The following is an 18,615-nucleotide window of genomic DNA, read 5'->3' on the forward strand; positions in this document are numbered from 1 at the left end:
TTAATAAATTAAAAAACTAAATTTAACATTATAAACGAATTTTTATTTTTGTCGAAAACAACTATGAACGTATATATTTGTTTCTGCGACCCTCCAATTTATACAGTGATTTGTATTGACCCGCGATCGCATCTGGTCTGGACCGCCCTGGTATACATAAATGAAACTCCAATATTATTGAATTGGGTATATAAAATATAATACATTTAATAGTGTTTATTAAATTGTTACGAAGAGAAATTTCGTAATGTACAAAAATAGACAGAATGAAAATGTTTATTTAAAAATCAAAACTCTAAAAAAATTTTCATTAAACTGCAAATATTTTGCATGAGGGCTATAAATACATTATGATAAATAAATAATATTTATAATAATTTTAAATAAATTATAAAATTGAATATATTTAAAAAAAAATGTTCATTAAACTGCAAATTTTTTGCATGAGGGCTATAAACTATAAATACATTATAATAAATAAATAATATTTATTATAATTTAAAATAAATTTTAAAGTTGAACATATTTTTTTTGTAATAAATATTGATCATTTATCTATATTTTCTCATAAATCATTTTTAATATTATCTTTGAGTTATTAAAATAATTATTTACTATAATAACTCAAACATCTCTTTATTATTACTTATATTAAGAGTAATATTTTTAAAAAAGAAATTGTTTATAATTAATAAATAACTTAATTTCACTAAAAAGCTTAGATTAAGAAACTTCATCTGGTTACTTTACACGTTACTATAGACATTTGAGGTCGACGAAATATTAAAATTATTCATAAATTTTAATAAAATTTGAATAAATTTTAATAACATTTATGAGTGATTAAATAAAAGCAACGTGTTTATTTATTAAATAAAAATAAAACTGTCCTAATAGCCCGTAAAAAAAAAAAACAATTAACAAAATTAGGTTATTCCGACACCAAGTCTGCCGATTTTGTCATTTGTCGAAATTAACATCAAAAATTTAGAGCTCATTATTTTTGAATGTCTGCTCTGGGCAGGCTATATTCATTTGAATTCTGAAACTACACCCCAAAAACTGTACTGAAATTGATTGAAAGCTTAAAAAATAGAGTATTAACATGACCATGTCTTATATATAGAACTGTTGTGGTCGCGCTATATCTTGGCATAATAATAATAAAATTGTTGCATATGCATTCATTGATTCATAAGTTATTTTTATTAAAAAAACCTCTATAAAATATACTAGTTTCTATTAAATATAATAGTCACTTCCCTCTGAAACATTTGACGTTAAATTACAACTTATATTCACAAAATATTGATCTAGCCCGTGTGAGTCGTTATATTAGCAAGATTCTTGATGCTCCAATTTATTTTTCAGGCTTTCTTTTATAGGTCCTGTAAAATAAAGTCTATTTCAGCTAAAACTGTATCATAATATATATAGAAGTGTTTAGTACTCCACAGGTTATTTTGTAGAGAATTTGAAGTGCTAATTCAGTGTGAGATTTTAGCTTAATTTATAGAAGATTTTAGTGTGCCACAGCATTTTTATGGATCGTTTTAGGTATTTTTTCAGAAAGAGATTATTGGATATTTTTTTCTATTCGTTTTTTTTTTTGCTGGAAAATGAGTGACTATTCTCTTAACTATATAATAAGGTATGCATTCGTTATATATAATAATCAATTATAAAATTTTATTACTCATTTAATTGGATATTTGTTAAATTGGCACTTTGTTACGTTTACTGTTTTGAACAAATGCCTTTAAAACGTAAACATACTTATATATAAGTCATAAAAATTAAGGAATTCTTCATTATTTTTGGTTTGTTTTTTTTTACTACCTTTAATTTCTTGAGTCAAGTATAAACTGATTAATATTTTGTATTTTTTACGTAAACCTTCTTATATTAAAATTAATTTTTTTTAATAGATACATTATTTTGAAAATACTTCACTTGACCATACACTGCTACGGGTCTTCAACAAATATAATCAACTCGAATATGATTAACTTGCATTTTACTACAATTATAATAATTGTTGTTAATTTTTCAATTAAAGTCAAAAATATTTAAATATCGACAAATCTAAATATTTATATATATCTATTAGTAGAAATTTAGCTTTGCATGCTTTTCCACTTTTTTATATACTATATGAGGTAACACTTCTCACATATTTCACTCCAAGTGAAGTACTTTGATTTATTATTTTAGTTGCACACAATACATTTTAAGGAAAATTAATTTTCCTAAGTTTAATCAATATTAAATAATTAAATTCTCGTAAACAATCATACCATGAAAATCTCTTGTTCTTACTTTTATTTTAATCCGAAAAGGTTAAGCATTTTAAATATAAATTGTTTACAAAATTTTAATATGGGAAATATGTACAATGTTCTTAACTATGGAAGAAGAAGGAATGTTTATCCATTAAATTGGTATAAGTACGGTCAGAACAATTTTCGGACAAGAAAATCAATCTTCTGGAAAAATGAATATAAAATGAGAATAAATTTTTAGCAATAAATGTTTATACGCATAATATAATTATATTACTTTAATAAAACAATGTTATTTTATTTTGTATTATTTTATTATACAATATATATTTTTATATAAAATAAATCCTTTTTTTATTTGAATAATATTTACAATTTATAATTTAATGCTATATATATTGATTTCACATGTCAAATTTCAATACATTTATCTTATAAATAATTTAATTGACGACACTTAAACATTAGTGAAATTTATTGTTTAATTCTGCAATGAATATTAAGCATTAGAAGATATATATATAATTGGGTTTGGTCTTACCTCATTATTATTTGCTTGTATAACTTGATTTGTATAAAATTGTAAAATAAATTCTTAGTACTCACTCTCATTATTTGCTCCCGATAATGTTCTACTAATATTCATTTTAATATTTTTGTCGCATCTCCAACATCTTCCTAGTCATACAAAAACGTCATTAGCTGAGTTTGTTAACTTAATCACGTAGTGGGATTTTTTTATGCTATGTAGTAGACTTCCATTTAATATCTCATATAGAAATAATTGAAATAAAAAATAATCTATAAAAAATGTATGAATTCTTTTGAAAAACAATAAGATCATATTCAACATAAATAAATCGAAATATTTAGTATCATGTTCAAAAATATATATTTCGTTGGAAATTACTTCTTTGATTATAATTAATTATTACTGAATATTAAACTGACTAATTATATGTATACCATATATATTTTTCTTTGTTCATAAATGCTTAGCAATATCTGCGATAGTAGCGTATCACAATATCTGTAATGTAACAATTATTTACAAAATTTCTAAAATTCTCGTATCTAGATATTAATTACTTATTAAAGCCCAAGGCTTTATCTTGGAACTATTTTGATGTGTTACACCAAATCATAAAAATCTTAGTATCGCCGTTCGAAATTTTTTTGCCATCTTTTAAAACTGCGAATAAAGAATACTTTCTCGGCAGTGAGAAAGTATCGTGTGTAGTTAATATGATTGAGCACAATGTTCAACGCTTTCTATAAATGTTTGGAGAAAATATCGTTCTTTATATAATAAAAATATATATAACATAACTGGTAATAAATTTTACATTAGAAAATCTCTGGGAACAGAATTTAATATTACAATATATCATAAAGATTTGTACATCGACAGCCACAGTGTGAGATTTTAATTCAATAAACCACCTCTTACGAATGAATGGAAAATATTTCCATCGCAGTGTAGGAACTTTTTTCCAGTAATTAAAGAAGAGAAACACGAACAAGAGGCTTAATACCAAGTGGACTAGGTTTATCTAAGCCAGAATGCATGGACGTGGTGCAGGTAGATGGGTAGTAGATGAAGGGCATATAGGTTATTGCGTAAGTGCGGGAGTGGCTTTGTCGTAAAGAACGGTATTGGAAAAGTGATAACCATCAGGCTTACTCTTATAGTTTGTGTAATCACGTAGTGGTTTTGGTAGACTAAATAGGAAAGACGTACTAGAGTAGTGGCGAATGAACTGTTTAAAGCAGAGCAGCTTGACTTTGTAATTAATCTGACTGTGCCTTCGAAGGGCATTTTTGCGTTGCGTATAATTGTACCTGACTGTGCCTTCGAAGGGCATTTTTGTGTTGCGTGTGATTGTACCGAGCAGTTCGGATGGCATAGTCAATGTAATGAATAAAGTTGTTCCGAAAAGATAGCACAATTTTAAAGTATTTGAGCTCGTCGACAAGAGGAATGGAAGTACCGTCGATCTTTAGTTTGGCAGATATTGCTATTTGCGGAAAGCTATGGCGGAGATCTTAGTACTACCAAAGAGTAAAAGCTCTATATTATCAAATGCATCATTGCATTCGGAACTTGTTTAGTATAAAATAAAGTATTGCAATCGAAATTAATATAAAACAAAAATTTTGACGTCTGTCAGTTCATCACAATCTCTGTATAGTTTATAATATTTGACTACTGTAACTAGCGACTGTTATTCATAAATGCTCCAGTCATAAATGTGTTGTTATTCATTATAATTAAAATCGTAAACATTTAAGTTTCCACCTAGAAATGAAAAATGTAGTTTAAACTTAAACACTTCAAGAATATTTACATGCAAATAATATATTAATATGACATACATATATTATTAATTAAAAATTATCTCTTCTATTTACAAAATTTTATTACTCGCATCTTTATCTTGTTAATTATCTTTAATGTTCTTTAAATAAAGCGTGTACATTTTATAATCACACATCACATATAGGGGACGCTTCTGAATTGGATATGCCTTCTATCTAGCTGTTCTGTAGCAAACATCAAGAGTAGTTGAGTACCCGCTCCACTAAACCAATTTTTTTATTTGGTTTAAATTGTCTTATTGAAAAGTGTCAACATTTTAATCGATAAGCAAAATTTCCTTTTACAATTCGTTACATATGCCACGTTACGGTCGATCTATGGAAATCCGCTTTGGGTTGGTGAACTGCTATAACGATTGACCTTCATTCTCTGCAAACTCTGATGCACAACTACGAAACACCAGCCAACCATATGTGGAAAGGATTAAATGTTAAAATTGTGCATGCAAAACTTTCGAAATATAATAAATGAGGTGAATTGGATGATATGATAAATTTTAATGTTTTGTATCAGCAACTTTTGCTGCTGCAGTAGTAGTTACAATGTCAGCCTTTTTATCTGCACTTTGCCGCAAATCTACTTAAAGGATAGCACAAAATTGCTCACAAAATTTTTGTTAGACATGTATTCATTGGATTTACGAGAGTAGTTACTTACAGAAGCACTTTTAGTAAATTGTTTAAAATTGAAATGAAAATGTAATTATAGGGATTTAATTTTGCCGAACCGTAATAAATTAAAATTTCTTTGGATTTAAACTAAAATGGTTTCAAATACATTTAATCCTTAATTGCAGTTAATTTTATTATACTGGAAAGCCATTATATCATTTAAATAAAGCGATAAGATATCGCTGGGAATATTGGAAAAGCACCTAATAAGGGCAACCATACTTAGATGATTTTTGTCAAGTACCTAATTAATTATATATATTAGATTTATGCCAATGTCTTCTCCCTTCCCAGATCTGTATGTGTGATTATTGTAAGAAGTCCGTATTTCGTGGGCAGCATATCCATTGAACAGGGTTGTATTAGTACGATAATTGTATTACACAATTTGAGCCCAAGAAGACCAATCACTTTTATTGTTTATATATTTAATTTTACTTAATAATTAAATTTAATCTTTTTTATGGATGTGAATGTAACAACATAATATGATTTTTTTTTCTTTTCAAAATATTTTTTATTTAGTGCAAATAAAAAGTTTTTATGAGCTTAATATTACAAAAGACAAAATGTACCATTATAAAAATAGAATTACTCAAAGAAGTTATTAAACTCAAAGCTTGATCAGACAACGCCTGATATTATTACAAGGAAATTCCATTAATATTTTTGAAAGATGTACGAAGTTTTTTCAAATGGCATTTAAATTTAAATAAATTTTAAATATTTATAACAAAGCAGAAGAAATAAAATAAAAATGCATGTATTTATTTTAGAATTTTGTATTACAGTAGAATTCTCTATAACAAGATAGATATGTTCCATGTTATATGCGTCAGTATTACTCGACTCAATTTTATTATACAAATAGCTGAGCTACGAGAGTAGTTTGTTTGATTAACTTATTTGTTTCATTAACTTATTTGTTGTATTCTAAATAACTTTATTTAATAATCAAACTTAAAATCCAAAAATACATCATAACACACAGTTACTGTGGTCAGGTCTGAAATAATACTGTAATATGTAGTATAGTATACAGTATAATATACTATGGAATAGTGTTGAAATTGAACAATTAAAAATTAAAACATAATTAATTAAATTAAATATTCTACAGCTCGTTAATATTTTGTTCTAATATGAAGATAGGAAGTGAATTTGTTAATAGAACTTTCACAGCAAATTAACAAAACTGCAGAAAAATGTGCGAACATAAAAATCAAGTACGGCTTTGGGTCAGTTGATTAAGGAGCACTAACTCTGAGCTTCAAATTTGGCAGGGCATGAGTTCGATGCCTGTTACTTGCAGTCTCCAAAAACTATTTACGAATAATTAAATACAAAAATTATTTCCAAGACCGCTGATGATGAGTATTTGGCAATACCCGAAACAGCAAAAATTCAATTAATTAAAATAATATAAGGAAAAATAATTTTTATTGTTGTTGTAATTCATTGCTTTTTGAAAACCTCTTTATGTATTATAATAAAATAATTATAAAGTCATATTCTTCATTATAAAGAACTATTCTTCAAGAGTATCCGCAGTTTTATTCAAAGTTTCAACTATTTTTAAACCCAGGTACGGTTACACAATAAGCCGAAGTGGATCCTTATGATCGCCAACGTAACTTAATCTAATTATAATAAAATAAATATATAGTTTTTCTTTGAATTTATATATATTACTCTTTCTCAGATTGATTGTAGTTGAATTTGTTTGTATGGTATGTTATGTATAGAAACAGATTTAACTAAACTATTAGAATTTCTTATGCAGATATAAATAGACTAGTATTATTTATTTTTTTCATGTGTCAACATATTATGCGTCTATTTTAAATAATATATAAAAATAATATTCAAAATTTAATTTCCCATTTAAATGCAATTCAATTCTTATTCGTATACACACTGCCCTAGGCACTTAAGTTCTGGGGCGTTCATATCATCATCATAATAAACACAAGCAGATTAAAGTAATAATTTTCATATTTTTTTATTTACAGATTTCAACATTTGAATTACACCAGAACATACAAAATTAATTCTGAAATTGTTCTTTATATGTAACTAATCGGTGCCATTCTGCACTTGACACAGTGACAATCGCAAATAAATTGGCTCTGAAGCATATTCGAATATTATATATGCACGGATGCACGCACGCATGCGCATTTATGCACGGCCGACATTTAAACATAGATGCGAGTACATGCTGTTAAGGTTGGCAACCTCTGTTTCAAGTTCAACTTCATTACTGTAACAACCATTGCAACGAATGTGATTGACTTCGACAAGCATTGAAACAGATTTTCATAAATTGAACTGAAAACATTTGGCAAAACTTTGAAATCCATTTAATATTGTAAGACATTTTGCTCAGATAGAAATTTGCTCTTTTATGCGTTGTGCCGTTTACCACAATCATTATCAAAATTTTACATTTAAGACAATATATTTTTATATCAGCAAAATTGTACTTAAATCAAAAATTCTTAGACAAAATGATTGGACGTTTATTTCGAGCACATGGCGAATTTTGTGCCTCACATCCCTGGGAGGTAATTGTTGCACTACTGACAGTGACAGCATGTATGCTGACAGTTGACAAGCAAGCCGGTACCATCAGCGCCGAGGGTGCGGTGGGTACAACAACAGCAACCACAGCAGCAACAGCCTCAACGATACAACAACAAAGTGGGACAACGCCCTCGGTCATATCTAGTCGACATCGACCGTGTCACGGCTGGAGCCAGTCATGTGATGGCCTGGAGGCTGAGTACAATGCAGCCGATGTCATACTCATGACAATTGTGCGTTGCACTGCAGTCCTCTATTGTTACTATCAGTTCTGTAGTTTGCATAAGCTCGGCTCCAAATACATATTGGGTAAGTAAATTGCAATGCCATGTTTCCTTCTTGTACTCGTATTTGTCTCGTATGTATTTGTGTTTCTTGTTTCTTGGTTGATTGGTTGATTGGGTGCTTTACGGATGCCGCATTGTATGGGTTTATGTGATTATGTGGTATTATGGTTATGGTACATTTTTTCAATTTGTACAATGTTAGTTAGTTATGCCTTAATTAAAAGGTTTAAGTACAAATATCATGTACTAGAACACAAACATCTAAAGTGACATGCATTCACGTCTGTCGCACATGCACGCAGTATGCCAATTTGCGTATCTTATTAGCGTAATTATATTGGATTATGTTCCGGTATGGATGGAACACTGTGCTTCCCCAAGTAAAGCTGTTAACTTTTTGTTGCGTATGTTTACTTTCAGTTAGATTCTTATTTTATAACTTGCCTCAAATTAGCATATTTGAAATATGCGAATGATGTTTATTTAATATTAAAAGTCACACATTCTGCAATAACAATTTAAGAAAATCCAAATTATTGCGTCATAGAACACAAAAATATTAATATAGTTTTTAGGGTTACATGCTGCGATCACACAGTAGAGAATATGGAATAATACATTATTAGAAACTGCCAATCTCCAAGTTTCGTCACAGATTAAAAATTGAAATCCAACAATGTGTTCTACTTAAGAGTAACACCGATGTATTTTACAAGGCATATGTATATGAGTTTCTTACAAGGCATAGTACATCTAATCCCACCGATTAAAGTTTTAATCACTCTTATTCAATGTGTTCTTCTTAAGAGTAACACCGATATATTTTACAAAGCATATGTATATGAGTTTCTTACAAGGCATAGTACATCTAATCCCATCGATTAAAGTTCTAATCACAAAACCTCCTATTAATATAACTATAAATGGATATAGTGGTACATTCTACAATTTATCAAGCGTATGGTATTTGGTCCAGTACCAGAAGAAAATAGGTAGAACAATAACAATAATAATACTTTGTTTACTAAATTAATGTGAAAGTTTGTGCACATCGTAAGAAAATATATATATGATTGAACACTTCCAGACATAAAAAATGACTACCTTAGAATGATATTGTATTTTAAATGAGTTGCAAGATTACACATAAATAATCGATATGAATTAGCAAGGTTTGTGCAGCCTACTTGTGGAAAAACACGATCGTTCATCGTTTCTAATTTGATAGGCACGAGGTGTAAGACTGGTACTTGCAGTCCAAACAAATTATATACGGACTATAAACGAATTAAATAAAAATTCGTATATTTCCTAAGATGACTGATGATGAGTACTTATTAATACTCGAAACAGCGTTGTACGGTCAATCAAATTTCAAGCAAATTTAAATAAATTAATCAAATTTTTGTTGTTATTTCTTCATAACTATTCGAACCTTTCTAATAATAATAATAATAGTTGTTTAAAAATTATGGATTATTTTCCTCACATTTTTACATATACTTAAGTATTTTATACTTAAAGGATTTTGACAATATAATACGACTCGTATTGATTATGATATTCTATATAATATCATTATCTATATAACACATTATATTCTATTATATTATATTCTAATATAATATAAATTGATCTATCAATTTAAAGATGTCTATCTGTCAGTTTTAAAGCAACCCCATGTCTTTTTTAAAACAAACCTCAAATATTTGTTGCACTTATTAAGATCGGCTATATCTCATATCTGCCATGTTGATTCAGAATTTTTCTCATTATTATTAAACATATGAAGTTGAAATTTTAACGTTAGAAATGTGTATACTTATTTCTATATTTTGCATTTATTTAATTCACTTTAGATTTTAATATTACAGCAATACAGGTACAGGTTCAGATACTTTTTTATACTCGTAGTAGAAGTTTTATATATATTAAATTATAAAATTTGGATATTTAGATATATTTTTATTTTAACTAATCCTTGTTTTCAATCGATGTGCTAAGAATTTTAGATTTTCTGTATTTTTGAAAATTAGGAAATTAATTGATATCTATTCTTCAAGAAGGTTAATTATGGGCTTAATGTTAAAATATTTTCAATTTGTTTATTAAATGTTAATTAATTTAGCACATAAATTCACTTCAATAAATTTTTGGAAATATTTGAAATGCTTGTTTTGTTTATTATTAGCACAGATTTTTATCAAATAAACTATCGATTCCATGAATCAGTCGAAAGTTCAAGTATTTGACCCTGATATTTTCATAATCAAACCAATAGATAATTGATTTTTCGTAAATTATTCCTAACATTTATTTATTCTGAATATTATGAAATATTTCCATATTTATCTCTCGCTACGACAAGACTAGATAAATTATTGTCGTATATTTGCGAAACAATTAATATTGGACAAATATTTTAGCCATTCTTTTTGGCGGGAATATATTTTAAACACACAAACCGCAAATAAACTTCATTAATTCCATGGTTGAAGTATAGAAAGAAAAACAGCAAATAATTTGTTTTTTGCAAAACAGAAAAAAATAATATACATATAAATAAGTGAACTTGTACTATAAATAATGCTTGAAGTATTTTGTACTCGTATTACAACTAAAGTACTAAAGTGGTAGCAGGCTTAGATAAAAAATAAATAATATTAATGGCCCTCAGTAGTGCTTGAATGAACATTAAACCTTGCTGCACCAAAGGTGTAAATTTTGGCACAATTGTTTAGATATGCAAGCTGTAGAGATTTTATTGTGACCTTCATGTTTATTTTTACACTCATAGTATTAACCAATTATATAAACTAAATAGGGATTTTACGATGACAATAGAGTTTAAGTGATATTTCCGCAGGTTAATAGTTTAATGATCATTGCGTCCATTGTGTTGTTTATTGTTGGTAAAGATATTATAAAATTTAGTACTCACCATTTATAAATTGACAATATAAAATAAATATAGGAAGATAGCTGATTTTCTTTCCACAGTCTCAAGGTTGTCATAGGTAATAAAACTTAGTATTGTCCCGAAGAACAGAACACGTTAATATCATAAAACGATATTTTTCAAGAACCTCTTCTAAAACTTATGCGATCCTTTGAGCCTTTTCTTGTATTGTTTTTACATTACTACGTAAAATAATAGATGTGAGTAGTTGAAATAGTGAAAATGAACTCTATTAACTATTCTTAATCGTTCAAGCACAATGAAATCAATTGGGAACTTTGTTTTCAGATGTTAGAAAATAAATAACAGAATAACAGAATAAAAAGGAAATTTGATGTAATTTATTCTAAGTATTTCCGGATTGTATTTTGAAATTGGCAATTCTAACTCTAACGCCACTAAAGATAAAGAAGTTTCATACAACTATGTGTAAAAGATCATATACATAGAATGCTAAGTAGCGGGTGAAGATGCAAATCTTGTAAAATTATCTAAGAAAAAAATTAATAAACGTGATGGTAATCACTTAGTGAAAGTGTTTGGTTATCGAACAGCTAAAAAACTTATATCAGATTGCCTACCATGGAGAGAAAAACAGGACATAACAAAATTAGATACTTTGACCAGGTACTTAACGGTTGGCAATAAAGCATTGTAAAAGTGCTGTAGCATATAGAAAAGGAGCCCGAAGTATCTTGCTAATAAAAAAAAGAAAGAATGAAGAAAAAAAAAAAAATAAGCTTAATAGAGTTATAGAAACAACGTAGAATCTAAGTATAAAAATTTTTTGATAAAGGTTAATATTTTCGTTATGTAGTAACATTTTTCACATTCATGTGTTATACTTATTTTAACTATACTTCATTACAATATACGTTTTTTGCATAATTACTTGCTTCGATTTCGCAGCATAAATAATATAACATTTGTTTTTTCAACATTTGCTGTCATACCTTGTAAACTGAAAAAAGCAGTCCTAGTGAATGGACTTATAATAAATGCTCATTATTCGGCAAAAATGCTATCTTGTCAACATACACAACTATTTAGCAATGTATGGGTTGCAAGTTATAGTTCCCAATCATCGATTTAGTTACCGTATCTTCGCTGCTTTAATTGCTTAATCTATAAAAAAACCAAAAAGTTAAGAATTAAAATTCATTTTGACATATGATTCACTAAAAGGTTTACTCGTCATTCTGGGAATCGTAATTTTTGTTCGACTCCACGACTTTCTTTCTTGTGAGTTCCATTCTCATATCTCTTGAATGAGTTTTAGTTTTCACCTTATCATATATTAAAATTTTTTTTTTTGATTTAGATTTAGATTCTATTTCCTGAACGATGCTCAACCTGCACCTACTTTTTTGACTCCTAAGTTATTATTTTTGCTAAGTTTCTCTAATTTACAGACACTTCTCACAATTGATATTTAGATAATTAATGGAAAATCTCTAATCAATCTTGATTTCTTTATTCGATTCCTAATCTAATAGGTCTCAACATCTAATTATTTATATATTTAACATATGTTATGTTACAATATTGATATTCTTTCACAATCCTTCTATATTGTCTAGTAATTGTTCTTGCTATAATCTACTTTCTACATGTATTATCAAAAACTACTGCTATGATTAAAAGTATCACTTTTTTTAACAAAATGGCAAATACTACATAAGCATAATATTAATTTTTTTTATGTTAAATAATATATGTTCTTTGTTATATTTGAATAATCAGAATATTTAATTTTTTTTGCAAATATAATATTTTTTGCCTTCCACTTGTTTATAAGTCATTCTTAATCCTCATTTTAATTAACTTCTACTTAATTCTTTAAATAAAATCATATGTATAAATATATTTCTTATATACACTACAAATTTTCCTTTAGGCTCTCTTGAATTATAGGGTAACTAATCGAGACAAGTTAAATGTATTATGTTCACAAAAAAATGTCTACGAAATCTAAATATTCTGTCCTTGAATCCGCATCATTCTTCTTAATCGCTTAAAATATCTCTTAGTTTCGTTCAACCCAAGGAAAAAGAAAACAACATAATAGGCAATACAACTTGTAAAACTTATTTTCGAGAACAAAAAAAAAAACAATGATCCTCTAAAGGTCATATGGAAACTCTCAGTAATTCATTCCAAAAAAAAAAAAAATGAATTATGAATAAAAGTAATCCTTGTTCAATTCACGTCATTCAACTTCTTATCGTAATGCGCTTCGGCTTATCGCACAGAAGGAATATGAAATATGTATTCAAATTGCTGCTTACAAACACAATAATTACACATCCCTAGAGACAGAGACAAATGCATAGCATTAATAATATTTATTGATAAAAATAATTTATTACTTTATGTTTCCAAAGTTAAAATTCTATTTTAAAATCTTGAACGTTGCAGGAATTGCTGGACTTTTTACGGTTTTCTCAAGTTTCATATTTACAACGACAATAATAAAGTTCCTTGGTAGTGATATTTCCGACTTAAAGTAAGTATTCACATTTTTCAATAATATCATTCTTTTCACATAACATATGCATGTATATTTTTACATTTATTTTATTTGTTTATTTTAGAGATGCTCTATTCTTTCTTTTATTACTAATCGATCTTTCGAATTCGGGAAGACTTGCACAGCTCGCGCTGGCTGGCAATAATCAAGCGGAAGTAACGCATAATATAGCGCGAGGATTAGAAGTGCTTGGACCAGCAATCTCATTAGATACTGTAGTCGAAACTTTAGTTATAGGTGTGGGCACTCTTTCGGGCGTACAGCGTCTGGAAGTTTTATGCACATTTGCTGTTATGTCTGTCTTAGTCAATTATATTGTATTTATGACTTTTTATCCGGCTTGTTTGTCGCTTATATTGGATTTATCACGAAATGGTATGGACATGACGATAGTGCGTGCTAAAGATTCCATAATATTAAAAGCGCTAAATGAAGAAGGACAAAAAGCGAACCCAGTAGTACAACGGGTTAAAATAATCATGACCACTGGATTAATGATTGTTCACATATATAGCCGTATGGTATTTTCCAGTAATGATTACGATGCTGTGGACAATACATTAACACCAAAACTCAATTTAAATGTAAATAACAATCGTACAGAATCGGGTGAAATAACCGATTTAATTATCAAGTAAGTATAGCTGTACATAAAAAAATAATTATAATTTAGATGAATATAATTAAACTATGTGAATTATAGATGGCTTACAATGAGTGCAGACCAAATCGTTATATTAATTTTACTTATCGCCCTGGTTGTTAAGTTCATATTCTTTGAGAATCGTGATGAATTACATAACCAAATCTTGCAAACATCACAGAATCAGCAGGCAATTGTATCTGCAACAGAAGTCGAGACAACAACTAACACAATATCATCTACTGAACTTGAGCCAGTAGAAGATAACACTAATATTGAAATTACTACACCGAAGCGTTTGGCACTATTCACAATTGAAGAGCAAACTTCTGCAAATGTATCTACACAAACCTACCATCAATACATATCTCCAGAATCTACTGAACTACAACTATCATCAGTTTGTACGGAGATGGTCGTGAAAGAACCACCGCGTTCATTAGAAGAGTGCTTGAAAATTTTATATTCAACTGAACAAAATGGTGGTGCTTTCAATTTAAGTGATGCGGAAATAACAGAAATCGTAAATGCAGGTGGCTTACACTGTCCACTGCACAAAATAGAAAAGGTAATCGATGATCCCGAACGCGGTGTACGTATACGTAGACAAATTATAGCGGAGCGTGCGAAAATACCCACCGATCGTTTAAATTGCCTACCATATCAACATTTTGACTATCGTAAAGTGATGAATGCTTGCTGTGAAAATGTGTTGGGTTATGTACCAATCCCAGTGGGATATGCAGGTCCACTACTATTGGATGGAGTTAAATATTTTGTACCTATGGCAACGACAGAAGGTGCATTGGTTGCCTCTACGAATCGTGGCTGTAAAGCGCTTTCTATTCGCGGTGTTACATCATGTGTTGAAGACGTGGGTATGACACGAGCACCTTGTGTCCGTTTTCCTAGCGTTGAGCGTGCGGCAGAAGCAAATCGTTGGATAAATAATGAACAAAATTTTAAACGTATCAAAAGAGAATTTGATTCCACCTCCAGTTATGGTCGTTTAACGGAATGTTTTGTTGCAATGGATGGACGACAATTGTATATACGTTTTGTGGCCCTAACTGGTGATGCTATGGGCATGAATATGGTTTCAAAAGGTGCGGAGAAAGCACTGAAATGTATAAAAAATGAATTTCCAGATATGCAAGTAATATCGTTAAGCGGTAATTTTTGTTGTGATAAAAAGCCAGCGGCAATCAACTGGATAAAAGGTCGTGGAAAACGTGTTGTAACAGAATGCATTATATCTGCACATACACTGCGTACTATCTTAAGAACTGACGCTAAAACACTTGTTGAATGCAATAAGCTTAAGAACATGTCTGGTAGCGCAATTGCCGGAAGTATTGGTGGTAAGTTATTTGAAAATTTATAAAAAATAAAATATTTTATAGTGTAGTATAGACAACAAGCCGTTGAAACCTTAAAGATAATAGCTTTGTCTGAAACAGTTTGAAGGATTGGTTGTGTGAGAGGTGAGAGAATTATTAGAGAGTGTGAGTAGATTGGGGCTGTGTGGGACTTAAATTATAGTCAACCAGAATCAAGACGGAGAAACCTAGTCACTTCAATAAGACTGGTCTAAACATCAATTGAATTTAGATTGTGCGCGTTGGGATAAGAAATCAGATGGGTGATATTATGGGGAGTACAGCTACAGTTGGGACACATTGAAATTTGACGTATTTATGCATAAAAAGTAACTGTATCCTAATCTTGATTGAGCGAGTACAGTTTTCATGCACGGGGAAGGCGTCGTTCTTTCTTAGAAATGTTAGGCGAAGGTCTATTGTGAATTTTGTTGCAGTGCAAACGTGATCTCGAAAAGGAGTAAGAACTAATTGACGCATTTCCTTGTTGGAGGTATCTACATGAATATATTTATATTTTAAACCCGGTATCTTAAAAACTGAGCAATATTGACGAATAGAAGAATAGAAAAAGTTATTTAGAATATGTGAATCTACCAAAACCCGTTGTCAAATGGGTGTCCAGGGTAATTGCAGTAAATTGAGCAAATATATATATAACAAACACTTTACTATGTTTTCTTTTCTTTTCTTTAAGGTAACAATGCACATGCGGCCAATATGGTTACTGCTGTTTTCTTAGCAACTGGACAAGATCCTGCACAAAACGTCACCTCGAGTAACTGTTCGACTGGCATGGAATGCTATGGGGAAAACAGTGAAGATTTGTATATGACATGCACTATGCCTTCACTGGAAGTAGGTACTGTTGGTGGTGGCACAGTATTACCTGGTCAAAGTGCATGTTTAGATATGCTTGGTGTACGTGGTGCAAGTCAAAACTGTCCGGGCGATAATGCAAAAAAATTGGCACAAATTGTTTGCGCTACAGTAATGGCTGGCGAGTTGAGTTTGATGGCAGCACTTGTTAAAAATGATCTAGTTGAAAGCCATATGAGACATAATAGGTAGATGATTTTATATTATTTTAACTTAATTATTAAATTAAAAAAATATATATTTTGTTTTGCAGATCTTCCACTGCTGTTAACAGCAAAATAAATCCACTAAATGTTACAGTTTCCAGTTGCAGTAATATAAGTTAATTATAGAAACATTGCTTTATGAGTAAAATTGTGAACAATTTTATATTGTTGAAAAATTTAACAATTTTTTATGTCATTATTTAGTTGCCAAAGTAGACTTACAATTATTCAAAAACCCTAAAACTCTCATTATTATAATTAATGCTTTGAGTATAAGTTAAAAACCATATGGCAGGCAAATAATGTATTTATATGAAATTATTGTAAATAATATTGCTATTTAATTTAATTTAATTATTTATATAAAAGGTATTTTATATAAAAAATTATTTCTATCATTTCTAGTTTTTTTAAGCCAAAATTTGTAATTTCAAGTTGTTAACGAAAAATCATACAAGTAAATTAAAATATTTAATTTTATTATTAATTTATTTAATATTTTGTTAGAATAATATTTAGTAGTAAATTAATGCTAAATTATGTGGGTGTGACAATTATTCGATAGGTTATATGCTCTATTAAGCTTAGTATTGTAACTAGTCACAAAATTGCATATTATGACTTTTTTAAGTGTACATGGGAGTTGCTGTAACTTATTTTAAGGAACATAAACTTGCTTTTTATATTGCAAAAATAAAACAAACTTAAGTTTTAGGGATTATAGTAATTATATAAATAACTAAATCTTTTGGCTGTTGTTTCGTAGTGATTAATGTGCGAATGTTTGTAATTTTAGTATTAGTAAAATTATTATATATTTAAGACTTTTGAAATGGTCTACTCAGCTTCGAGAATAATAATATTAATTTGCGAAATGTTCTTAAGAAAAATGTGACAAAGGTGCTTCATATATCTTTTAATAGAAGCGCTATTAAGTGAACAATTTCTGTAACTCTCTAAAAACATTAATCTACATTCAACTATGCAAACTACTTAACTACTCAAAATGCATATACATTAAACAATTTGGCAAGTGATTAATAAAACCATTATGTAGTCAAACAATCGTTTCTATTCCTAATCACCCCTAATTTATTTATTTCAAAAATTGTAAACAATATTAGCAATCTATTCTTATAGCTTTAGTTATTCAACGCGGATTTACAAAGCGAGTGAAATTTTTGCATATTCGTCATAGCTTCCATGTAATATAATCGTTGGAGGGATGCTATAATTTTTTTATTATAAGTTTTAACTTAAATAAGATAATATATAAGTATGATTCAGTTTTCCAGATAATATACAAAAGATCATGTTTATCATAGATTTTAGTTGTTTAGTTGTTATAACGACTAATTGGGCTATAATAATATACAAGTATATATTTGTAGAAAAGGAAATGGATTAATTTCTAAGGTATGAAGTTAAATTTATATAAATAAATAATAATAAATTTATATAAGTAATCATATATTCAAACGCAAAAGTCCTGAAAATACAATAATTTTATAACAGAAATTTTATATAAGCGATGACATAATCTTAAATAAAAATTAAACAAAAATTAATATTAATAGATAGTAAAAAAAACCTACTCAATGTTTAAACATTTTGTAGTTCCAAAATTTTGTAATGTTAAATTGAACCAAAATCCGTAAAATGTTTATAACATTAATTTCTTGTACCTTATAATAAATTAAAAGTAAATCATATATAAATAAATGTTAAACGTAGATTTATTTTATAATATAAATGGTTTTTTTATTTCACTTTGATATATAGTGTCATTCAGGTAATTCCTGCATTGATTGAC

At 28.6% G+C, this 18,615-nt stretch overlaps 2 protein-coding genes across 2 annotated transcripts in view; one reads left to right on the plus strand and one right to left on the minus strand.

Moving 5' to 3' along the window:
* The window catches only part of LOC119680000 (WD repeat-containing protein 20), a 106,155-nt gene that overhangs the window by 7,630 nt on the left and 79,910 nt on the right, over positions 1 to 18,615 (minus strand). The window lies entirely within an intron of this gene.
* Positions 7,346 to 17,106, plus strand: LOC119679998 (3-hydroxy-3-methylglutaryl-coenzyme A reductase; the record flags this gene model as incomplete). The annotated part of the gene is given in 6 exon segments (XM_038092602.1): positions 7,346 to 8,228; positions 13,584 to 13,671; positions 13,760 to 14,329; positions 14,399 to 15,699; positions 16,415 to 16,784; positions 16,850 to 17,106. Coding segments are annotated over 6 exon segments (2,787 nt in total). The 3' UTR covers positions 16,923 to 17,106.

The sequence above is a fragment of the Teleopsis dalmanni genome, chromosome 2 (genome assembly GCF_002237135.1).
Source record: "Teleopsis dalmanni isolate 2A chromosome 2, ASM223713v2, whole genome shotgun sequence".
Lineage (NCBI taxonomy): Eukaryota > Metazoa > Arthropoda > Insecta > Diptera > Diopsidae > Teleopsis > Teleopsis dalmanni.